The sequence below is a fragment of the Oncorhynchus clarkii genome, chromosome 33 (genome assembly GCF_045791955.1).
Source record: "Oncorhynchus clarkii lewisi isolate Uvic-CL-2024 chromosome 33, UVic_Ocla_1.0, whole genome shotgun sequence".
Lineage (NCBI taxonomy): Eukaryota > Metazoa > Chordata > Actinopteri > Salmoniformes > Salmonidae > Oncorhynchus > Oncorhynchus clarkii.
Window position 1 is genome coordinate 31,175,608 of NC_092179.1, and position 26,065 is coordinate 31,201,672.

At 48.1% G+C, this 26,065-nt stretch overlaps 1 protein-coding gene across 1 annotated transcript in view; it reads left to right on the top strand.

The window, feature by feature from the left end:
• LOC139393333 (ELKS/Rab6-interacting/CAST family member 1-like) overlaps window positions 1–26,065 on the top strand; it is a 300,021-nt gene that overhangs the window by 117,395 nt on the left and 156,561 nt on the right. The window contains exons 10-11 of the mRNA XM_071141918.1: window positions 855–1,022; window positions 3,022–3,189. Of these exons, the coding sequence (XP_070998019.1) occupies window positions 855–1,022; window positions 3,022–3,189 (336 nt within the window). The remainder of the gene's footprint in view (window positions 1–854; window positions 1,023–3,021; window positions 3,190–26,065) is intronic.

Genomic DNA, 26,065 nt, shown 5'->3' on the forward strand with positions numbered 1-26,065 from the left:
TATTAACTAACCCCATCAGCTACAGTGGGGAGGTATTAACTAACCCCATCAGCTACAGTGGGGAGGTATTAACTAACCCCATCAGCTATAGTGTGGAGGTATTAACTAACCCCATCAGTTACAGTGGGGAGGTATTAACTAACCCCATCAGTTACAGTGGGGAGGTATTAACTAACCCCATCAGCTACAGTGGGGAGGTATTATCAAACCCCATCAGCTACAGTGGGGAGGTATTAACTAACCCCATCAGTTACAGTGGGGAGGTATTAACTAACCCCATCAGCTACAGTGGGGAGGTATTAACTAACCCCATCAGCTATAGTGGAGAGGTAATAACTAACCCCATCAGTTACAGTGGGGAGGTATTAACTAACCCCATCAGCTACAGTGGGGAGGTAATAACTAACCCCATCAGCTACAGTGGGGAGGTATTAACTAACCCCATCAGCTACAGTGGGGAGGTATTAACTAACCCCATCAGCTACAGTGGGGAGGTATTAACTAACCCCATCAGCTACAGTGGGGAGGTATTAACTAACCCCATCAGCTACAGTGGGGAGGTATTAACTAACCCCATCAGCTATAGTGGAGAGGTAATAACTAACCCCATCAGTTACAGTGGGGAGGTATTAACTAACCCCATCAGCTACAGTGGGGAGGTATTATCAAACCCCATAATAAATTCCCAGTTATAGATGATACAATATCCTATGACAGACAGACTCAATACTAACCTAGAGGGCTGATCATGTATGAATGGAGATACTCAATACTAACCTAGAGGGCTGATCATGTATGAATGGAGATACTCAATACTAACCTAGAGGGCTGATTGATTCTATCTCTGTGCTCAGATTGACCAGGTAAAGCAGGACCTCAGCAGGAAGGAGACAGAGCTGATGGGGATGAGGACCAAGCTGGAGACTCTCACCAACCAGTTCTCAGACAGCAAACAGCACATCGAGGTCCTCAAGGAGTCACTGACCGCTAAGGAACAGCGCTCTACTATCATTCAGACAGAGGTATGTTGTTCAGTGTTAACTCTACTGACAGGGCTCTACTGTCATTCAGATAGAGGTATGTTGTTCAGTGTTAACTCTACTGACAGGGCTCTACTATCATTCAGACAGAGGTATGTTGTTCAGTGTTAACTCTACTGACAGGGCTCTACTATCATTCAGAGGTATGTTGTTCAGTGTTAACTCTACCAAGGGTATTGTGGAGATGGTCTCTTGGTGCCACTACTGTGTCATAGTTTACAGTTTACAGCTGAACTGGACCCGTAGTTACTAAGCATCTCAGAGTAGGACTACAGTCGTGGCCAAAAGTTTTGAGAATGACACAAATATTAATTTTCACGAAGTCTGCTGCCTCAGTTTGTATGATGGCAATTTGCATATACTCCAGAATGTTATGAAGAGTGATCAGATGAATTGATATTAACTGCAAAGTCCCTCTTTGCCATGCAAATGAACTGAATCCCCCAAAAACATTTCCACTGCATTTCAGCCCTGCCACAAAATGACCAGCTGACATCATGTCAGTGATTCTCTCATTAACACAGGTGTGAGTGTTGACAAGGACAAGGCTGGAGATCACTCTGTCATGCTGATTGAGTTTGAATAACAGACTGGAAGCTTCAAAAGGAGGGTGGTGCTTGGAATCATTGTTCTTCCTCTGTCAACCATGGTTACCTGCAAGGAAACACGTGCCGTCATCATTGCTTTGCATAAAAAGGGCTTCACAGGCTAGGATATTGCTGCCAGTAAGATTGCACCTAAATCAACCATTTATTGGATCATCAAGAACTTCAAGGAGAGCGGTTAAATTGTTGTGAAGAAGGCTTCAGGGCGCCCAAGAAAGTCCAGCAAGTGCCAGGACCATCTCCTAAAGTTGATTCAGCTACGGGATCGGGGCACCACCAGTACAGAGCTTGCTCAGGAATGGCAGCAGACAGCTGGGAGTGCATCTGCATGCACAGTTAGGCGAAGACTTTTGGAGGATGGCCTGGTGTCAAGAAGGGCAGCAAAGAAGCCACTTCTCTCCAGGAAAAACATCAGGGACAGACTGATATTCTGCAAAAGGTACAGGGATTGGACTGCTGAGGACTGGGGTAAAGACATTTTCTCTGATGAATCCCCTTTCTGATTGTTTGGGGCATCTGGAAAAAAGCTTGTCCAGAGAAGACAAGGTGAGTGCTACCATCAGTCCTGTATCATGCCAACAGTAAAGCATCCTGAGACCATTCATGTGTGGGGTTGGGGAACAAAACATCAATATTTGGGGTCCATGGCCAGGAAACTCCCCAGACCTTAATCCCATTGAGAACTTGTGGTCAATCCTCAAGAGGCGGGTGGACAAACAAAACCCACAAATTCTGACAAACTCCAAGCATTGATTATGCAAGAACGGGCTGCCATCAGTCAGGATGTGGCCCAGAAGTTAATTGACAGCATGCCAGGGCAGATTGCAGAGGTCTTGAAAAAGAAAGGTCAACACTGCAAATATTGACTCTTTGCATCAACTTCATGTAATTGTCAATAAAAGCCTTTGACACTTATGAAATGCTTATAATTATACTTCAGTATTCCATAGTAACATCTGACAAAAATATCTAGACACTGAAGCAGCAAACTTTGTGGAAATTAATATTTGTGTCATTCTCAAAACTTTTGGCCACGACTGTACAAGTGCTGATCTAGGATCAGTTTGATATGTTAAATCATAACAAGATATCCGAGATCAGCTATTCTGATATGCTTATTCCAGTGTATTTACAAGTTGACTGGACTGTAAGTATTACATTTATTTGCCTTTTGATTTAATTTGTGATAATGTCTGATATGTGTGTGTCAGGTGGAGGCTCCTCGTCGGGAAGAGAAAGATTCCCAGCTGAATAAATTGTCTAACCAGATCCATCTCTAATCTAACACTGTGTGTGTGTGTCTGTGTCTGTGTCTGTGTCTGTGTGTGTGTGTGTGTGTGTGCGTGCGTGCATGTATGTGTGCGTGTGCGCATCAGGTGGATGCTCTGCGTCTGCGTCTGGAAGAGAAAGACTCCCAGCTGAATAAGAAGTCGAACCAGATCCAGGAGACGTCTGAGGAGAAGGGGACGCTCAGCAGAGAGGTACACGACCTCAAGGACATGCTGGAGGTCAAGGAGCGCAAGGTCAACGTCCTGCAGAAGAAGGTATGGGGCGGGTGGAGGCTGTGTGTGTTTATTATGGATCCCCATTAGATGCCAGAGCAGCAGCTACTCTTCCTGGGGTTTATTATGTATCCCCATTAGATGGCAGAGCAGCAGCTACTCTTCCTGGGGTTTATTATGGATCCCCATTAGATGCCAGAGCAGCAGCTACTCTTCCTGGGGTTTATTATGGATCCCCATTAGCTGCTGCCAATGCAGCAGCTACTCTTCCTGGGGTTTATTATGGATCCCCATTAGATGCCAGAGCAGCAGCTACTCTTCCTGGGGTTTATTATGGATCCCCATTAGCTGCCAGAGCAGCAGCTACTCTTCCTGGGGTTTATTATGGATCCCCATTAGCTGCCAAAGCAGCAGCTACTCTTCCTGGGGTCCAGCAAAATGAAGGCAGTTTATACAACTGTAATACATTACAATACATTCACAGATTTCACAACACACTGTGTTCCCTCAGGCCCCTACTCCACCATGTGTATATATAGTGCGTATGTTATCGTGAGTGTGTGTGTGTGTGTGTATGCATGTGTCTGTGCCAATGTTTGTGTTGCTTCACAGTCCCCGCTGTTCCATAAGGTTTTTTTTAATCTGTTTTTTAAATCTAATTTTACTGCTTGCATCAGTTATTTGATGTGGAATAGAGTTCCATGTAGTCATGGCTCTATGTAGTACTGTGCGCCTCCCATAGTCTGTTCTGGACTTGGGGACTGTGAAGAGACCTCTTGTGGATTGTCTTGTGGGGTATGTATGGGTGTCTGAGCTGTGTGCCAGTAGTTTAGACAGACAGCTCGGTGCATTCAACACCTCTCATAAATAAAAGTAGTGATGAAGTCAATCCCTCCTCCACTTTCAGCCAGGAGAGATTGACATGCATATTATTAATATTAGCTCTCTGTGTACATCCAAGGGCCAGCCGTGCTGCCCTGTTCTGAGGCCCAGCCGTGCTGCCCTGTTCTGAGGCCCAGCCGTGCTGCCCTGTTCTGAGGCCCAGCCGTGCTGCCCTGTTCTGAGCCAAATGCAATTTTCCCAAGTCCTTTTTTGTTCCACCTGACCACACGACTGAACAATAGTCAAGGTACGACAAAACTAGGGCCTGTGGGACCTGCCTTGTTGATAGTGTTGTTAAGAAGGTAGAAACTAGGGCCTGTAGGACCTGCCTTGTTGATAGTGTTGTTAAGAAGGTAGAAACTAGGGCCTGTGGGACCTGCCTTATTGATAGTGTTGTTAAGAAGGTAGAAACTAGGGCCTGTAGGACCTGCCTTGTTGATAGTGTTGTTAAGAAGGTGGAAACTAGGGCCTGTAGGACCTGCCTTGTTGATAGTGTTGTTAAGAAGGCAGAGTATGGCTTTATTATAGACAGACTTCTCCCCATCTTAGCTACTGCTGCATCAATATGTTTTGACCATGACAGTTTACAACCCAGGGTTACTGTAAGCAGTTTAGTCACCTCAACTTGCTCAATTTCCACATTATTTATCACAAGATTTAGTTGAGGTTTAGGGTTGAGTGAGTGATTTGTTCCAAATACAATGCTTTTAATTTTAGAAATATTTAGGGCTAACTTATTCCTTGCCAGCCACTCTGAAACTAACAGCAGCTCTTTGTTGAGTGTTGCAGTCATTTCAGTCGCTGTAGTAGCTGACGTGTATAGTGTTGAGTCATCCGCATACATAGAAACTCTGGCTTTGCTCAAAGCCAGTGGCATGTTGTTAGTAAAAATGTAAAAAAGCAATGGGCCTAGACAGCTACCCTGGGGAATTCCGGATTCTAACTGGATTATATTTGAAAGGCTTCCATTAAAGAACATCCTCTGTGTTCTGTTAGACAGCTAACTCTTTATCCACATTATATCAGGGGGTGTAAAGCCATAACACACATGTTTTTCCAGCAGCAGACTATGATCAATAATGTCCAAAGCTGCACTGAAGTCTAACAAGACAGCCCCCACAATAATTGTATCATCAATGTCTCTCAGCTTATCATCAGTCATTTGTTTAAGTGCTGTGCTTGTTGAGTCTCCTTCCTTATAAGCATGCTAAAATTCTGTTGTCAATTTGTTTACAGTAAATCACATTGTATCTGGTCAAACACAATTTTTTCCAGAACTTTACTCAGGGTTTGTAACCGGCTGATTGGTTGGCTATTTGAGGTGGTAAAGGGAGCTTTACTTTTCTTAGGTAGCAGAATGTCTTTAGCTTCCCTCCAGGCTTGAGGGCACACGCTTAAATTGAAGACGCTTAAATTGAAGATGTGGCAAATAGGAGTGACAATGTCGTCTGCTGGTATCCTCAGTAATTTTCCATCCAGATTGTTAGACCCCCCAGTGGCTTGTCATTGTTGATAGACAACAATAATATGTTCACCTCTTCCACACTGACTTTACGGAATTCAAAAGTACAATTATTTTCTTTCATAATTTTGTCTGATATGTGTGTGTGGGGGGGGAGGGGGAGTGGGACATGCTGGATGTGAAGGAACGAAAGGCCAACGTCCTCCAGAGGAAGGCATGTCAGAGATGACTAAAAGGGAGGATGGTTTTGTTGGTCAACTTGTTCCTCTTATGAAAGTTTCAAGGATGTACAAAGAGTGTGACTGAAGGAGAATCACCTCTTGGCATAACTGTATTGGACAGACAACTGATTTTCACTCAGGATACGCAGTGAATGTGCTGTCGTAGTGAATCTTTTCTGTTGATTCACAACTCTATTGAATCACAACTCTATTGATTCACAACTCTATTGATTCACAACTCTATTGAATCTCAACTCTATTGATTCACAACTCAATTGATTCACAACTCTATTGATTCACAACTCTATTGAATCTCAACTCTATTGATTCACAACTCTATTGAATCTTAACTCTATTGATTCACAACTGTATTGAATTTCAACTCTATTGATTCACAACTCTATTGAATATCAACTCTTATGATTCACAAGTCTATTGATTCACAACTATTGATTCACCTCTATTGCTACACATGACCTGCTTTTCCTGACTGCCACTAGATGGCAGTATGAGACCATGTTGTTTGAGCCTTCTCCAGGCGTCAAAAAGACCAGAGGAAAATGAAAATTCTCCCCATTGTCCTGGAGAATACATTTCAGAAGTCCTGTGTCTGATAACTCCAGAGTTCACTCTAATCAACCATCATCACTTAGTCATCAATCCAGCCAGAATACCAACCCAGAATGGTTCTTCTGTGATCAACCATCCATCAACCAGCCAGAATACCAACCCAGAATGGTTCTTCTGTGATCAACCATCGAAACTTAGTCATCAACCAGCCAAAATACCAACCCAGAATGGTTCTTCTGTGACCCTGCAGCAGAACATGAGACCGACCAGCGCCTCCATGAGGAGATGGAGAAAGGGTTTGTGTTTGTGTGTTCATGTCAGGTTTCACAGAGAAAGTCCGGCTCAGCAGTATTACATGGTTGAGGAGGGGAGAGGGAGGTTGTGTCTCAGTATGGCTGAGGAGGAGAGAGGGAGGTTGTGTCTCAGTATGGCTGAGGAGGAGAGAGGGAGGTTGTGTCTCAGTATGGCTGAGGAGGAGAGAGGGAGGTTGTGTCTCAGCAGTATTACATGGCTGAGGAGGAGAGAGGGAGGTTGTGTCTCAGTATGGCTGAGGAGGAGAGAGGGAGGTTGTGTCTCAGCAGTATTACATGGCTGAGGAGCAGAGAGGGAGGTTGTGTCTCAGTATGGCTGAGGAGGAGAGAGGGAGGTTGTGTCTCAGTATGGCTGAGGAGCAGAGAGGGAGGTTGTGTCTCAGTATGGCTGAGGAGGAGAGAGGGAGGTTGTGTCTCAGTATGGCTGAGGAGCAGAGAGGGAGGTTGTGTCTCAGCAGTATTACATGGCTGAGGAGCAGAGAGGGAGGTTGTGTCTCAGCAGTATTACATGGCTGAGGAGGAGAGAGGGAGGTTGTGTCTCAGCAGTATTACATGGCTGAGGAGCAGAGAGGGAGGTTGTGTCTCAGCAGTATTACATGGCTGAGGAGGAGAGAGGGAGGTTGTGTCTCAGTATGGCTGAGGAGGAGAGAGGGAGGTTGTGTCTCAGCAGTATTACATGGCTGAGGAGGAGAGAGGGAGGTTGTGTCTCAGTATGGCTGAGGAGGGGAGAGGGAGGTTGTGTCTCAGTATGGCTGAGTAGGAGAGAGGGAGGTTGTGTCTCAGTATGGCTGAGGAGGAGAGAGGGAGGTTGTGTCTCAGTATGGCTGAGGAGGAGAGAGGGAGGTTGTGTCTCAGCAGTATTACATGGCTGAGGAGCAGAGAGGGAGGTTGTGTCTCAGTATGGCTGAGGAGGGGAGAGGGAGGTTGTGTCTCAGTATGGCTTAGGAGCAGAGAGGGAGGTTGTGTCTCAGCATGTTTACATGGCTGAGGAGGAGAGAGGGAGGTTGTGTCTCAGCAGTATTACATGGCTGAGGAGGAGAGAGGGAGGTTGTGTCTCAGTATGGCTGAGGAGCAGAGAGGGAGGTTGTGTCTCAGTATGGCTGAGGAGGAGAGAGGGAGGTTGTGTCTCAGCAGTATTACATGGCTGAGGAGGAGAGAGGGAGGTTGTCTCAGTATGGCTGAGGAGGGGAGAGGGAGGTTGTGTCTCAGTATGGCTGAGGAGGAGAGAGGGAGGTTGTGTCTCAGCAGTATTACATTGCTGAGGAGGAGAGAGGGAGGTTGTGTCTCAGTATGGCTGAGGAGGGGAGAGGGAGGTTGTGTCTCAGTATGGCTGAGTAGGAGAGAGGGAGGTTGTGTCTCAGTATGGCTGAGGAGGAGAGAGGGAGGTTGTGTCTCAGTATGGCTGAGGAGGAGAGAGGGAGGTTGTGTCTCAGCAGTATTACATGGCTGAGGAGCAGAGAGGGAGGTTGTGTCTCAGTATGGCTGAGGAGGGGAGAGGGAGGTTGTGTCTCAGTATGGCTTAGGAGCAGAGAGGGAGGTTGTGTCTCAGCATGTTTACATGGCTGAGGAGGAGAGAGGGAGGTTGTGTCTCAGTATGGCTGAGGAGCAGAGAGGGAGGTTGTGTCTCAGCATGTTTACATGGCTGAGGAGGAGAGAGGGAGGTTGTGTCTCGGTATGGCTGAGGAGCAGAGAGGGAGGTTGTGTCTCAGTTTGGCTGAGGAGCAGAGAGGGAGGTTGTGTCTCAGCATGTTTACATGGCTGAGGAGGGGAGAGGGAGGTTGTGTCTCAGCAGTATTACATGGCTGAGGAGGGGAGAGAGAGGTTGTGTCTCAGCATGGCTGAGGAGGAGAGAGGGAGGTTGTGTCTCAGTATGGCTGAGGAGGAGAGAGGGAGGTTGTGTCTCAGTATGGCTGAGGAGGAGAGAGGGAGGTTGTGTCTCAGCAGTATTACATGGCTGAGGAGGAGAGAGGGAGGTTGTGTCTCAGTATGGCTGAGGAGCAGAGAGGGAGGTTGTGTCTCAGTATGGCTGAGGAGGAGAGAGGGAGGTTGTGCTGTTTGGGGGTGGATGAGATTACATGGATCATTTATCATGCTGAAACAATGTGACCTCAAATGAATCTGCTCTTACTCTCCATCTGTATCTCAAATGGCACCCTAGTCCTTATTTAGTGCACTTCGTTTGACCAGGGCTCATGGGGCTCAAGAGTAGTGCACCATGTAGGGAAATAGTGTGCCATTTGGGAAGCAGAGCCAGTCTCTCAGAGCCTGATAGGACATCATACCTCCTGTCTGTCCTGTCCTTGTCTTTCTTTGGGAAGCAGAGCCAGTCTCTCAGAGCCTGATAGGACATCATACCTCCTGTCTGTCCTGTCCTTGTCTTTCTTTGGGAAGCAGAGCCAGTCTCTCAGAGCCTGATAGGACATCATACCTCCTGTCTGTCCTGTCCTTGTCTTTCTTTGGGAAGCAGAGCCAGTCTCTCAGAGCCTGATAGGACATCATACCTCCTGTCTGTCCTGTCCTTGTCTTTCTTTGGGAAGCAGAGCCAGTCTCTCAGAGCCTGATAGGACATCATACCTCCTGTCTGTCCTGTCCTTGTCTTTCTTTGGGAAGCAGAGCCAGTCTCTCAGAGCCTGATAGGACATCATACCTCCTGTCTGTCCTGTCCTTGTCTTTCTTTGGGAAGCAGAGCCAGTCTCTCAGAGCCTGATAGGACATCATACCTCCTTTCTGTCCTGTCCTTGTCTTTCTTTGGGAAGCAGAGCCAGTCTCTCAGAGCCTGATAGGACATCATACCTCCTGTCTGTCCTGTCCTTGTCTTTCTTTGGCCTCAACGTCAGTCAGTCAGCGAGAGCTAAGAGACATACATCTTTTGGGAGAAGATTCCTGGGTCCTCACTTGGGTCAGTTTGTGTGTGTGTGTGTGTGTGCGCGGGTCTGTAGCACTCTGTGTATGTGTGTGCACTTGCACATGTGTGTGTACGTGTATGTGTCTGTGTGATGTGCGTGTTTATCCGTGTGTGTGTTTATCCGTGTGTGTGTTTATCCGTGTGTGTGTATATCCGTGTGTGTATATCCGTGTGTGTGTTTATCCGTGTGTGTGTTTATCCGTGTGTGTGTTTATCCGTGTGTGTGTATATCTGTGTGTGTGTGTGTGGTTGCGGTGGGTCACGGTTCGATCAGGAAGCTACAGAGGAGTTGTAATAGCAGCAGATCTGAGGGTCAATGGTTTCAACAGACACATACATACTGGAACCAGTCCCAACTAGACACACACACACACACACACACACACACACACACACACACACACACACACACACACACACACACACACACACACACACACACACACATGCGGATGGACAGACGGACTACAGTATGCTGAAGCCGTTCCCCTCTCTGTGGGCTGGTCCTGGTTGAGAGGGTTGAGAGGAGGAGTAGAGACAAGGGGTCATCCCAGCCCGCCCCATCCCCAGCAGGGCCACATCCATCTTTCTGACAGCCCTCTCCTCCAGGGAGGGAGGGAGGGAGGGAGGGAGGGGGAGAGAGAGGGATGAAGGGAGGGAGGGAGGGAGCCATGTCTGTGGAGAGATTTAGCAATGTAGAGGTGGTTGGCTCCGCTCTGGTGAGATCACAGAACCACTACTACCAGCCCTTCAGGCTGACCGCCTGGCTGGATCTATATCTGTCTGGATCTATATCTGTGTGGATCTATATCTGTCTGTCTGGATCTATATCTGTCTGTCTGGATCTATATCTGTCTGTTTGGATCTATATCTGTGTGAATCTATATCTGTCTGGATCTTTATCTGTCTGGATCTATATCTGTCTGGATCTATATCTGTCTGGATCTATATCTGTCTGTCTGGATCTATATCTGTCTGTGTGGATCTATAGCTGTCTGGATCTATATCTGTGTGGATCTATATCTGTATATCTGTCTGGATCTATATCTGTCTGTGTGGATGTATATCTGTCTGTGTGGATCTATATCTGTCTGGATCTATATCTGTGTGGATCTATATCTGTCTGGATCTATAGCTGTCTGGATCTATATCTGTCTGCGTGGATCTATATATGTCTGTCTGGATCTATATCTGTCTGTCTGGATCTATATCTGTCTGTGTGGATCTATATCTGTCTGTGTGAATCTATATCTGTGTGAATATATATCTGTCTGGATCTATATCTGTGTGGATCTATATCTTTGTGAATATATATCTGTCTGGATCTATATCTGTGTGGATCTATATCTGTGTGAATCTATATCTGTCTGTGTGGATCTATATCTCTGTGTATCTATATCTGTCTGTGTGGATCTATATCTGTCTGGATCTATAGCTGTCTGGATCTATATCTGTCTGCGTGGATCTATATATATCTGTGTGGATCTATATCTGTGTGAATCTATATCTGTCTGTGTGGATCTATATCTCTGTGGATTTATATCTGTGTGGATCTATATCTTTGTGAATATTTATCTGTGTGAATCTATATCTGTCTGTGTGGATCTATATCTCTGTGGATCTATATCTGTCTGGATCTATATCTGTGTGGATATATATCTGTGTAAATCTATATCTGTCTGTGTGGATCTATATCTCTGTGTATCTATATCTGTCTGTGTGGATCTATATCTGTGTGGATCTATATCTGTGTGAATCTATATCTGTCTGTGTGGATCTATATCTCTGTGTATCTATATCTGTCTGTGTGGATCTATATCTGTCTGTGTGGATCTATATCTCTGTGGATCTATATCTGTGTGGATCTATATTTGTGTGTGCACGCCTGCCTCATCACTTATCCCCGTCTCTAGACAACCACACACCCCTCCGCTCAGCTCCATCCTCCCTCCTCCCTCCCTGGGTGCCGATGACGTGGATGTCCATTAAGGCAGCCCCCCTCTCTGATTCAGAGGGGTTGGGTTAAATGAGGAAGATACATTTCAGTTGAAGGCATTCTGACTAGGTCTCCCCTTTCCCCCTCTTTCTTCAATAGGGACGTGCCAGACAGACAAACCCAGAGAAGAGCTCACCTGGGGCTGAATGTGCTAGTACGCTGCCCCCCTCTAATGAAGATTCCAGGGACCTAGCTAGCTACTAGCATGCCTTGTCCAGGACACACACACTGTAAGCTTTTCAAAGCTCCCCCCGAGAAACATGTGATCCGGGGGATAAGCCAATGCAGTTTGTTTTGAAAGAGCCAGAGAGCAGCAGAGCTGAACTCCCTGTCCAGTTGTCTGAAGAAGCAACATTTAGTTTCTATAATGATCCCTGAGGTAGCTGTTGTAGCTCACTGTGTACACAGAACCCTAGAGCAGGCCTGATGGCCATAACACATTGAGACTGGCTGGGGAACTGTACACTGACTCCTTGATGAACCCATACCGTGAAACCAACCCAGAACAGGACAGGACAGATCAGGACAGATCAGGACAGGACAGAAAAGGACAGATCAGGACGGAACAGAACAGAACAGAACAGGGTTATTAAAGTACTACATGTCCTCAGTGAGTGGTTCAGATCAGGACAGAACAGAACAGAACAGGACAGGACAGGACAGAACAGAACAGGGCAGAACAGAACAGGACAGTACAGAAATAGGGCAGAACAGAACAGAACAGAACAGAACAGAACAGGGCAGAACAGAACAGGGCAGAACAGAACAGGGCAGAACAGAACAGAACAAACAGGGCAGAACAGAACAGAACAGGGTAGAACAGAACAGAACAGGGTTATTAAAGTACTACATGTCCTCAGTGAGTGGTTCAGATCAGGACAGAACAGAACAGAACAGGACAGGACAGAACAGGGCAGAACAGAACAGAACAAACAGGGCAGAACAGAACAGAACAGGGTTATTAAAGTACTACATGTCCTCAGTGAGTGGTTCAGATCAGGACAGAACAGAACAGAACAGGGCAGAACAGAACAGAACAGGACAGAACAGAACAGGGCAGAACAGAACAGGACAGGACAGAACAGGGCAGAACAGAACAGAACAGGACAGGGTTATGAAAGTACTCCATGTCCTCAGTGAGTGGTTCAGATCAGGACAGAACAGAACAGGGCAGAACAGAACAGAACAGGACAGAACAGAACAGGACAGGGCAGAACAGAACAGAACAGAACAGAACAGAACAGGACAGAACAGGACAGGGCAGAACAGAACAGGACAGGGCAGAACAGAACAGGACAGAACAGGGCAGAACAGGGTTATGAAAGTACTCCATGTCCTCAGTGAGTGGTTCAGATCAGGTGAATAAACTGCATAGACAGAGAGATTGAGATTGTGTCTTTAATATAAATATTCTTTATGGAGGGTAATCAGAGAGCAGGTAGTGATGAGGTCAAATCACTCTAAACAGGGAGAACTATAAACTCAGCAAGAAAAGAAACGTTCTCTCACAGTCAACTGCGTTTATATTCAGCAAACTTAACATGTGTAAATATTTGAGATCCGGGCTCTTCACTGACCATGGCAGAACACTGACATTCCTGTCTTGCAGGAAATCACGCACAGAACGAACAGTATGGCTGGTGGCAATGTCATGCTGGAGGGTCATGTCAGGATGAGCCTGCAGGAAGGGTACCACATGAGGGAGGAGGATGTCTTCCCTGTAACGCACAGCGTTGAGATTGCCTGCAATGACAACAAGCTCAGTCCGATGATGCTGTGACACACCGCCCCAGACCATGACGGACCCTCCACCTCCAAATCGATCCCGCTCCAGAATACAGGCCTCGGTGTAACGCTCATTCCTTCGACGATAAACACAAGTCCGACCATCACCCCTGGTGAGACAAAACCGCGACTCGTCAGTGAAGAGCACTTTTTGCCAGTCCTGTCTGGTCCAGCGACGGTGGGTTTGTGTCCATAGGCGACGTTGTTGCCAGTGATGTCTGGTAAGGACCTGCCTTACAACAGGCCTATAAGCCCTCAGTCCAGCCTCTCTCACCCTATTGCGGACAGTCTGAGCGCTGATGGAGGGTTGTGCGTTCTGAGTGAAACTCGGGCAGTTGTTGTTGCCATCCTGTACCTGTCCCGCAGGGGTGATGTTCGGACGTACCGATCCTGTGCAGGTGTTGTTGCCATCCTGTACCTGTCCCCAGGTGTGATGTTCGGTGTCTTAACGACCATTCCACAGGTGCATGTTCATTCATTGTTTATGGTTCATTGAACAAGCATGGGAAACAGTGTTTAAACCCTTTACAATGAAGATCTGTGAAGTTATTTGGATTTTTACAAATTATCTTTGAAAGACAGGGTCCTGAAAAAGGGACGTTTCTTTTTTTGCTGAGTTTATCTAGTCTGGGCCTGTAGCAGAATGAAGGGGGTGTGGACTGAGAGAGGCTGGCCCCTGGCCCCAACATAATGAAGAGAGTGTGGTTAGAGAGAGAGGCTGGCCCCAACATAATAAAGAGAGTGTGGTTAGAGAGAGAGAGGCTGGCCCCTGGCCCCAACATAATGAAGAGAGTGTGGTTAGAGAGAGAGAGGCTGGCCCCTGGCCCCAACATAATGAAGAGAGTGTGGTTAGAGAGAGAGAGGCTGGCCCCTGGCCCCAACATAATGAAGAGAGTGTGCTTAGAGAGAGAGGCTGGCCCCTGGCCCCAACATAATGAAGAGAGTGTGGTTAGAGAGAGAGAGGCTGGCCCCTGGCCCCAACATAATGAAGAGAGTGTGGTTAGAGAGAGAGGCTGGCCCCTGGCCCCAACATAATGAAGAGAGTGTGGTTAGAGAGAGAGGCTGGCCCCTGGCCCCAACATAATGAAGAGAGTGTGGTTAGAGAGAGAGAGAGGCTGGCCCCTGGCCCCAACATAATGAAGAGAGTGTGGTTAGAGAGAGAGAGGCTGGCCCCTGGCCCCAACATAATGAAGAGAGTGTGGTTAGAGAGAGAGGCTGGCCCCAACATAATAAAGAGAGTGTGGTTAGAGAGAGAGAGGCTGGCCCCTGGCCCCAACATAATGAAGAGAGTGTGGTTAGAGAGAGAGAGGCTGGCCCCTGGCCCCAACATAATGAAGAGAGTGTGGTTAGAGCGAGAGGCTGGCCCCTGGCCCCAACATAATGAAGAGAGTGTGGTTAGAGAGAGAGGCTGGCCCCAACATAATAAAGAGAGTGTGGTTAGAGAGAGAGAGGCTGGCCCCTGGCCCCAACATAATGAAGAGAGTGTGGTTAGAGAGAGAGCTGGCCCCTGGCCCCAACATAATGAAGAGAGTGTGGTTAGAGGGAGAGGCTGGCCCCTGGCCCCAACATAATGAAGAGGGTGTGGTTAGAGAGAGACGCTGGCCCCAACATAATGAAGAGAGTGTTTGTTGTTAGAGAGGTAGAGGCTGGCCCCAACATAATGAAGAGAGTGTGGTTAGAGAGAGAGGCTGGCCCCTGGCCCCAACATAATGAAGAGAGTGTGGTTAGAGAGAGAGGCTGGCCCCTGGCCCCAACATAATGAAGAGAGTGTGGTTAGGGGGAGAGGCTGGCCCCAACATAATGAAGAGAGTGTGGTTAGAGAGAGAGGCTGGCCCCTGGCCCCAACATAATGAAGAGAGTGTGGTTAGAGGGAGAGGCTGGCCCCTGGCCCCAACATAATGAAGAGAGTGTGGTTAGAGAGAGACGCTGGCCCCAACATAATGAAGAGAGTGTGGTTAGAGAGAGAGAGGCTGGCCCCTACAGAATGAACAGAGTGTGGACAGAGAGAGGCTGGCCCCTGGCCCCAACATAATGAAGAGAGTGTGGTTAGAGAGAGAGGCTGGCCCCTGGCCCCAACATAATGAAGAGAGTGTGGTTAGAGAGAGAGGCTGGCCCCTGGCCCCAACATAATGAAGAGAGTGTGGTTAGAGGGAGAGGCTGGCCCCTGGCCCCAACATAATGAAGAGAGTGTGGTTAGAGACGCTGGCCCCAACATAATGAAGAGAGTGTGGTTAGAGAGAGAGTCTGGCCCCTACAGAATGAACAGAGTGTGGACAGAGAGAGGCTGGCCTCAGCCCAACCATCAGCCCAACCATCAGCCCAACCATCCGCCCAACCATCCGCCCAACCATCAGTACCAGACATGTCCTCACTATAAAGGCCTAGTTTTGCCTAAACCCCCTTTTCTGATCTCTTACCCATGAGTACACAAACAGAACATTAACATAGGGCACAGACATACTCCGAGCTGTGTGAAGTACACTACACTACCTCCCTCTGAGAAAGCCTTGGCCTGCTCAACACTTCTGTAAAGCTGTTTGACTCTGAGCTTGTTTTACCAAAGGCTTCTCCCTCTCTCTCTCTCTCTCTCTCTCTCTCTCTCTCTCTCTCTCTCTCTCTCTCTCTCTCTCTCTCTCTCTCTCTCCGTCTCTCTCTCTCTCTCTCTCTCTCTCTCTCTCTCTCTCTCTCTCTCTCTCTCTCTCTCTCCCTCTCTCTCCTGATTGAAGTACTTTCCCTCTAACAAGACTCGTACTGGCGAGTGGCGACAGAGAGAGAGAGATTGTTTGAAAGATTTGATTTAAAATCTCCATTCACCACAGAGCGTCTCTGAGCTCTCTCTCTCTCTCTCTCTCTCTCTCTCTCTCTCTCTCTCTCTCTCTCTCTCTCTCTCTCTCTCTCTCTCTCTCTCTCTCTCTCTCTCTCTGTCTCTCTCTCTACCTCTCTCTCTCTCTCTCTCTCTCTCTCTAGCTCTCTCTCTCTCGTCTCTATCTCTCTCTACCTCTCTCTCGCTATTCTATCTATCCTATTTTAGTTTATTTATGTTGTGCTTTTTGTTATTTAATAGGGCGCTTAGCCTTTTAACAAGTCAAAGAAAGTCCATGAATTCTGTTTTTAAACGGCAGATGAGGTGGTAGCAGGGAGAGAAGCACGTTGAGCTGTGGCCAACCATCATATTGAGATCAGTGGTTTGGTGAGGAGAGCGGCTCTGTGGATAATGGGAGTTCACAGAAGGACAGAGTGAAGAACATAATATTTGTTAAATATCGTAGGGGAACAAAGAGCGACAGGACACAGTTCAGCAGTCCTGAAGTATGTAGAGCCCCAGTCAGACACACAGGCTGACACCGAGCAGTGTGTTTATCAAGGTTAAATAAAGGACACTATTGCTTAGTCTGGAACTCTCCTCCCTCTCTCTCTCTCTCCTCTCTCTCTCTCTCTCTCCTCTCTCCCTCTCTCTCTCTCTAACCCCTTCTCTCTCTCTCTCCCTCTCCCTCTCTCTCTCTCTCTCTCTCCCTCTCTTTCTCCTCTCCTCATTCCTCTCTCATCTCTCTTTCTCCTCTCCTCTCTCCTCTCTCATCTCTCTTTCCTCTCTCATCTCTCTTTCTCCTCTCCTCTTTTCTCTCTCCTCTCTCTCTCTCTCTCTCTCTCTCTCTCTCTCTCATCTCTCTTTCTCCTCTCTCGCTCTCTCTTCTTTCCTCTGTCTCTCCTCTCTCTCTCTGTCTCTCTCTCTCTCTCCCCTCTCTCCCTCTCTCTCTCTCTCTCTCTCTCTCTCTCTCTCTCTCTCTCTCTCTCTCTCTCTCTCTCCTCTCTCTCTCTCTCTCTCTCTCTCTCTCTCTCTCTCTCTCTCTCCCTCTCTCTCTCTCTCTCTCTCTCTCTCTCTCTCTCTCTCTCTCTCTCTCTCTCTCTCTCTTCTCTCTCTCCTCTCTCTCTCTCTCTCTCTCTCTCTCTCTCTCTCTCTCTTTCTCTCTCTCCTCTCTCTCTCTCTCTCTCTATCTCATCTCTCTTTCTCCTCTCTTGCTCTTCTTTCCTCTGTCTCTCCTCTCTCTCTCTGTCTCTCCTCCCTCTCCTCTCTCTCCCCTCTCTCTCTCTCTTGCTCTCTCTCTCTCCTCTCTCCTCTCCTCTCCTCTCCTCTCCTCTCCTCTCCTCTCCTCTCTTTCTCCTCTCCTCTCTCTCTCCTCTCTTTCTCCTCTCCCCTCTCCTCTCCTCTCTCTCCCCTCTCTCTCCTCTCTCCCCTCTCTCTCCTCTCTCCCCTCTCTCTCTGTCTCTCTCTCTCTCCTATCATCTCCCCTCTCTCCCCTCTCTCTTCTCTCCCCTCTCTCTCCTCTCTCTCCTCTCTCCTCTCTGTCCTCTCTCCTCTCTCTCTCTCTCTCCTATCTCTCTCTCCCCTCTCTCTCCTCTCTCTCTCCTATCTCTCTCCCCTCTCTCTCCTCTCTCTCCCCCCTCTCTCTCCCTCTCTCTCCAATATGAATGTAGTTTTGATCTTTGTTTTTTGTTCTCTCCTCTGTTTCTTCTTCTCTCTGTCTGCCGTGTTACAATGCCACGTCCCCCCCCCCCCAAAGAAAAGTAGTGTGTCAGTTCAAAGATGCAAGCTCAAAAGGCTACATGAGAACGACAAAGCAGAGAGTGAAATGAATTGAGAGCAACAAGGTTTTGTTTAGTCTGTGATGTGTTGTTTGTGTGTTAGTGGTTTTCTGTGTGACTGAATGAGAGCATGTTAGAGCTCTTGTTTCTCTGCCTTGTTAGTGAGGAGACAGTCAAAGGAGATGAGGAGGAAATGAGAGAGAGAGAGAGACAGAGATGGGGATAGACAGAGACAAGAGGTAAAGACAGGGAAAGGAAGAGGTAGAGATAGGGAGGGAGGGAATAGAGAGAGAGAAGAGACTGAGATGAAGAGGCTAAATGAATGATAACCCCCCCCGCATTACACAGGGAGAATCCCTTCTCTACAGTCTGGGGGGGAGGGAGGGAGGGAAAAGAGATGACACAGATAGAAAGATGGAGAGAGAGAGAAACTAGACAGGGTAAAAGAGAGAAACTAGACTTCATTTTTGCTTTTGTCTCTGTGTGATAGGAGGAAGTTTCTGGAAGTTTCTAATAAATCAGATGTTCATCTTTCTCCATCTCCTCCGCCTCCTCCTCTTCTGCCGCCTCCTTTGTCTCCTCGTCCTCTCCTCTTGTGTGTGGCGGGTGCAGCAGACACAAAGCCTGGCAGCGTGCCACCTACCTGTCAGGACTCACCCATTCATGTGCCAGTCAGGCCAACCCTCATTTGCATCGCTGAGCAGGGTCTGCTTTCTCTATCCATCACCCCCTCCTTACCTCCTCTACCCTTTCCCTCCTTATCCCCTCCCTCCTCACCCCTCCTTACCTCCTCCCTTCTCTACCCTTTCCTCCTTATCCCCTCCCTCCTCACCCCTCCTTACATCCTCCCTCCTCTACCCTTTCCCTCCTTATTCCCTCCCTCCTCACCCCTCCTTATCTCCTCTACCCTTTCCCTCCTTATCCCCTCCCTCCTTACCCCTCCTTACCTTCTCTACCCTTTCCCTCCTTATCCCCTCCCTCCTCACCCTCCTTACCTCCACCCTCCTCTACCCTTTCCCTCCTTATCCCCACCCTCCTCACCCCTCCTTACCTCCTCCCTCCTCTACCCTTTCCCTCCTTATCCCCTCCCTCCTCACCCCTCCTTACCTCCTCCCTCCTCTACCCTTTCCCTCCTTATCCCCTCCCTCCTCTACCCTTTCCCAGTCAGGACTGATGATGGAGGGAGAGGAGAGGAGAGAAGTGGAGGGGAGGGGAAGCGAGGAGAGGAGAGGAAAGGAGGGGGAGAAGAGGGGAGGAGGGGAGAGAAGGGGTCAGGAGAGGAACGGGAGAGGAGGGGGAGAGGAGGGGAGTAGGGGATAGGATGGGGAGATGAGGGAGAGGAGGGGAGAGGAGGAGAGTAGGGGATAGAATGGGGAGATGAGGGAGAGAAGGAGAGGAGGAGAGTAGGGTATAGGATAGGGAGATGAGGGGAGAGGAAGAGAGGAGGAGAGTAGGGGATAGGATGGGGAGATGAGGGAGAGGAGGAGAGGAGGAGAGTAGGGGATAGGATGGGGAGATGAGGGAGAGGAGGGGAGAGGAGGAGAGTAGGGGATAGAATGGGGAGATGAGGGAGAGAAGGAGAGGAGGAGAGTAGGGGATAGGATGGGGAGATGAGGGAGAGGAGGGGAGAGGAGGAGAGTAGGGGATAGAATGGGGAGATGAGGGAGAGAAGGAGAGGAGGAGAGTAGGGGATAGGATGGGGAGATGAGGGAGAGGAAGAGAGGAGGAGAGTAGGGGATAGGATGGGGAGATGAGGGAGAGGAAGAGAGGAGGAGAGTAGGGGATAGGATGGGGAGATGAGGGAGAGGAGGAGAGGAGGAGAGTAGGGTATAGGATGGGGAGATGAGGGGAGAGGAAGAGAGGAGGAGAGTAGGGGATAGGATGGGGAGATGAGGGAGAGGAGGGAGAGGAGGAGAGTAGGGGATAGGATGGGGAGATGAGGGAGAGGAGGGAGAGGAGGAGAGTAGGGGATAGGATGGGGAGATGAGGGAGAGAAGGAGAGGAGGAGAGTAGGGGATAGGATGGGGAGATGAGGGAGAGGAGGGAGAGGAGGAGAGTAGGGGATAGGATGGGGAGATGAGGGAGAGGAGGAGAGGAGGAGAGTAGGGGATAGGATGGGGAGATGAGGAGGAGAGGAGGAGAGTAGGGGATAGGATGGGGAGATGAGGGGAGAGAAGGAGAGGAGGAGAGTAGGGGATAGGATGGGGAGATGAGGGAGAGGAGGAGAGGAGGAGAGTAGGGGATAGGATGGGGAGATGAGGGAGAGGAGGAGAGGAGGAGAGTAGGGGATAGGATGGGGAGATGAGGGAGAGGAGGGAGAGGAGGAGAGTAGGGGATAGGATGGGGAGATGAGGGAGAGGAGGAGAGGAGGAGAGTAGGGGATAGGATGGGGAGATGAGGAGGAGAGGAGGAGAGTAGGGGATAGGATGGGGAGATGAGGGGAGAGAAGGAGAGGAGGAGAGTAGGGGATAGGATGGGGAGATGAGGGAGAGGAGGAGAGGAGGAGAGTAGGGGATAGGATGGGGAGATGAGGGAGAGGAGGAGAGGAGAGGAAAGAAGAGGCGCATCAGTAAGTTAAACAAAACACCCTTTAATAATTCACTGTCCCCCCTTTCCTCCCCTTTCCTCCCCTTTCCTCCCTCCATTCCCTTTCCTCCCTCCTTCTTTCCCTTGCCCCCCCCCCCCCCCCCCACGCCCACACACATCCCTTTAAATATCCCATCCTCAGGATGGCTCAGCCAGGATGCTCTTTCTGTCTTCTCCTGTCTCTGGTGTATTCTACTACATGTGGATGAAACCAGAGCAGAGAGCTGGCAGAGGTTTGGTAGGGCAGAGAAGGGAGATGAGAGGAGAGGGATAGAGGAGTGGAGGAGAGGAGAGAGGAGAGGAGAGGAGAGGAGAGGAGAGGAGAGGAGAGGAGAGGAGAGAGAGAGAGAGAGAGAGAGAGGGGGAAAGAGAGAGAGAGAGAGAGAGAGGAGAGAGAGAGAGAGAGAGAGAGAGAGAGAGAGAGAGAGGGAAAGAGGGAGAGGGATTGCGCCTCTCACAGACCTGTTAGTTTTTCTTTAAGAAGCCCTCCTGTTCTCCACTCATTACCTGTATTAACTGCACCTGTTTGAACTCGTTACCTGTATAAAAGACACCTGTCCACACACTCAATCAAACAGACTCCAACCTCTCCACAATGGCCAAGACCAGAGAGCTGTGTAAGGACATCAGGGATAAAATTGTAGACCTGCACAAGACTGGGATGGGCTACAGGACAATAGGCAAGCAGCTTGGTGAGAAGGCAACAACTGTTGGCACAATTATTAGAAAATGGAAGAAGTTCAAGATGACGGTCAATCACCCTCGGTCTGGGGCTCCATGCAAGATCTCACCTCGTGGGGCATCAATGATCATGAGCAAGGTGAGGGATCAGCCCAGAACTACACGGCAGGACCTGGTCAATGACCTGAAGAGAGCTGGGACCACCGTCTCAAAGAAAACCATTAGTAACACACTACGCTGTCATTGATTAAAATCCTGCAGCGCACGCAAGGTCCCCCTGCTCAAGCCAGCGCATGTCCAGGCCCGTCTGAAGTTTGCCAATGACCATCTGGATGATCCAGAGGAGGAATGGGAGCAGGTCATGTGGTCTGATGTGACAGAAATATAGCTTTTTGGTCTAAACTCCACTCGCCGTGTTTGGACGAAGAAGAAGGATGAGTACAACCCTAAGAACACCATCCCAACCTTGAAGCATGGAGGTGGAAACATCATTCTTTGGGGATGCTTTTCTGCAAAGGGGACAGGACAACTGCACCGTATTGAGGGGAGGATGGATGAGGCCATGTATCGCGAGATCTTGGCCAACAACCTCCTTCCTCAGTAAGAGCATTGAAGATGGGTCGTGGCTGGGTCTTCCAGCATGACAACGACCCGAAACACACAGCCAGGGAAACTAAGGAAAGGCTCCGTAAGAAGCATCTCAAGGTCCTGGAGTGGCCTAGCCAGTCTCCAGACCTGAACCCAATAGAACATCTTTGGAGGGAGCTGAAAGTCCGTATTGCCCAGCGACAGCCCCGAAACCTGAGGGATCTGGAGGTCTGTATGGAGGAGTGGGCCAAAATCCCTGCTGCAGTGGGTGCAAACCTGGTCAAGAACTACAGGAAATGTATGATCTCTGTAATTGCAAACAAAGGTTTCTGTACCAAATATTAAGTTCTGCTTTTCTGATGTATCAAATACTTATGTCATGCAATAAAATGCAAATTAATTACTTAAAAATCATATAATCATGTGATTTTCTGGATTTTTGTTTTAGATTCCGTCTCTCACAGTTGAAGTGTACCTATGATATAAATTACAGACCTCTACATGCTTTGTAATTAGGAAAACCTGCAAAATCTGCAGTGTATCAAATACTTGTTCTCCCCACTGTATATGTAGATAGAGACAGTTAGACCCAGAGATAGAGACAGTTAGACCCAGAGAGAGAGACAGTTAGACCCAGAGAGAGAGACAGTTAGACCCAGAGAGAGGGACCGTTAGATCCAGAGAGAGAGACAGTTAGACCCAGAGAGAGAGACAGTTAGACCCAGAGAGAGAGAGAGTTAGACCCAGAGAGAGGGACAGTTAGAGAGGGACATTTGTAAATGATGTCTGAGTGTTGGAGTGTGCACCTGGCTATCTGTACATTTAAAAACAAAGACAATTGTGCCGTCTGGTTTGCTTAACGTTAATTTAAGGAATTTTAAATGATTTATGTTTTCACTTTTGATACTTAAGTATATTTAAAACCATGTACTTTTAGACTTTTACTCAAGTAGAATTTTACTGGGTATATTTCACTTTGACTCAAGTAGGATTTTACTGGGTGACTTTCACTTTTACTCAAGTAGGATTTTACTGGGTGACTTTCACTTTGACTCAAGTAGGATTTTACTGGGTGACTTTCACTTTTACTTGAGTCATTTTCTTTTAAGGAATCATTACTTTTACTCAAGTATGACAACTGGGTACTGTTCCCACCACTGCATATTTGTGCACATGGAACACTGCTGGGATCTTTTATTTCAGCTGGTGAAACATGGGAGCAACACGTCACGCTGTATGTTATTCAGTGTAGATACTCTACATACTGCAGACCACAGAGAGTTGGACAGGAAGGTCTCAGACAACATCCTGTTGGTAAAGGGACGGTTATCTGGGAAGAGCAACACAGAGTCATTTTGTGAAGTGGTCCTTGATTAGCAGAAGTGACTGTTGTCTGTAGCTGCCTGATGCAGAATGGATGGACCATGTTGGAGACGGCTGCTGTGTGTTGAGAGGCAGGACCGGAACCGGAACTAACTAGAGAGATACAACTCCTTCCTAAAATATCCAGGATTAAAATGTCTCGGTGTCTGTGTGTGTCTCTGTGTGTGTGTGTGTGTGTCTCGGTGTGTGTGTGTCTCAGTGTGTGTGTCTATGTGTGTGTGTGTCTCGGTGTCTCTGTGTGTGTGTGTCTCGGTGTGTGTCTCTCGGTGTTGGTCTCGGTGTCTGTCTCGGTGTCTGTGTGTGTCTCGGTGTCTGTGTTTGTCTCGGTGTCTGGTGTGTGTGTCTCTGTGTTTGTGTCTTGTGTGTGTCTCGATGTCTGTGTTTGTCTCGGTGTCTGGTGTGTGTGTCTCGGTGTTTGTGTCTTGTGTGTGTCTCGTGTCTGGTGTGTGTGTCTGGTGTGTGTGTGTGTCTTGGTGTGTGTGTGTGTGTGTGTCTCGTGTGTGTGTCTTGGTGTGTGTGTGTGTCTCGGTGTGTGTGTGTGTGTGTCTCGGTGTGTGTGTGTGTGTCTCGGTGTGTGTGTGTGTGTCTCGGTTTGTGTGTGTGTGTGTCTCGGTTTGTGTGTGTGTCTGGTGTGTCTCGGTGTGTGTGTGTGTGTGTCTCGGTGTGTGTGTGTGTGTGTGTGTGTGTCTCGGTTTGTGTGTGTGTGTGTGTGTGTGTGTGTGTGTGTGTGTTATCCAGGGCCCTAATGAGACAGTGTTACACCACAGCCAGTCTGAAGAAGCGCAGGCTGGATCAAAGGAACAGTCTCTCTGAATGTCAAGTGTGTTGGAGGGTTCAGTCAAGTCTGCACAGAAGGGTGTGTGTGTGTGTGTGTGTGTGTGTGTGTGTGTGTGTATGTGTATGTGTGTGTGTGTGTGGCTGCTTTCTAATGTCCCTCCATACATTTCAAGTTGTCTATTTCTACCTATGTCTGTGTACATATTGGTGTGTGTTTTGTGTCCTGACTTCTGACAGGTTGTCAATCAGGCTGTCAGGTAGACTGGGGATTAATGAGTCAGAAATAGTGTAGGTGTCTGGGCAGACTCAGTCCACCATGTGCATGAAAACGACTTGTCTTTCATTGAATGACAACAAAGACTTTACTGAAGAATCATTACTGAATAATCCCTGCTGAAGAGTGAAGAATCACTACTGAAGAATCATTACTGAATTATCCCTCCTGAAGAGTGAAGAATCACTACTGAAGAATCATTACTGAATTATCCCTCCTGAAGAGTGAAGGATCACTACTGAAGGATCACTACTGAAGAATCCCTACTGAAGGATCACTACTGAAGGATCACTACTGAAGAATCCCTACTGAAGGATCACTACTGAAGGATCACTACTGAAGAATCACTACTGAAGGATCACTACTGAAGGATCACTACTGAAGAATCACTACTGAAGAATCACTACTGAAGGATCACTACTGAAGGATCACTACTGAAGGATCACTACTGAAGGATCACTACTGAAGAATCATTACTGAATTATCCCTCCTGAAGAGTGAAGAATCACTACTGAAGAATCACTACTGAAGAATCACTACTGAAGAATCACTACTGAAGAATCACTACTGAAGAATCCCTACTGAAGAATCACTACTGAAGAATCCCTACTGAAGAATCACTACTGAAGAATCACTACTGAAGAATCCCTACTGAAGAATCCCTACTGAAGAATCACTACTGAAGAATCACTACTGAAGAATCACTGACGAAGGGGTGTAGACTTCGGCTTGACTCAATAATTTTTTTTGTGTCCCTGAACAACTGAAAAAACCCTTAGTGAAGTCCAGAAAGAATAGCTTCTGAACTGTTACAGCTGGTCGAACCAGAGAGAGAGAGAGAGAGAGAGAGAGAGAGAGAGGGAAAGAGGGAGAGGGATTGCGCCTCTCACAGACCTGTTAGTTTTTCTTTAAGAAGCCCTCCTGTTCTCCACTCATTACCTGTATTAACTGCACCTGTTTGAACTCGTTACCTGTATAAAAGACACCTGTCCACACACTCAATCAAACAGACTCCAACCTCTCCACAATGGCCAAGACCAGAGAGCTGTGTAAGGACATCAGGGATAAAATTGTAGACCTGCACAAGACTGGGATGGGCTACAGGACAATAGGCAAGCAGCTTGGTGAGAAGGCAACAACTGTTGGCACAATTATTAGAAAATGGAAGAAGTTCAAGATGACGGTCAATCACCCTCGGTCTGGGGCTCCATGCAAGATCTCACCTCGTGGGGCATCAATGATCATGAGCAAGGTGAGGGATCAGCCCAGAACTACACGGCAGGACCTGGTCAATGACCTGAAGAGAGCTGGGACCACCGTCTCAAAGAAAACCATTAGTAACACACTACGCTGTCATTGATTAAAATCCTGCAGCGCACGCAAGGTCCCCCTGCTCAAGCCAGCGCATGTCCAGGCCCGTCTGAAGTTTGCCAATGACCATCTGGATGATCCAGAGGAGGAATGGGAGCAGGTCATGTGGTCTGATGTGACAGAAATATAGCTTTTTGGTCTAAACTCCACTCGCCGTGTTTGGACGAAGAAGAAGGATGAGTACAACCCTAAGAACACCATCCCAACCTTGAAGCATGGAGGTGGAAACATCATTCTTTGGGGATGCTTTTCTGCAAAGGGGACAGGACAACTGCACCGTATTGAGGGGAGGATGGATGAGGCCATGTATCGCGAGATCTTGGCCAACAACCTCCTTCCTCAGTAAGAGCATTGAAGATGGGTCGTGGCTGGGTCTTCCAGCATGACAACGACCCGAAACACACAGCCAGGGAAACTAAGGAAAGGCTCCGTAAGAAGCATCTCAAGGTCCTGGAGTGGCCTAGCCAGTCTCCAGACCTGAACCCAATAGAACATCTTTGGAGGGAGCTGAAAGTCCGTATTGCCCAGCGACAGCCCCGAAACCT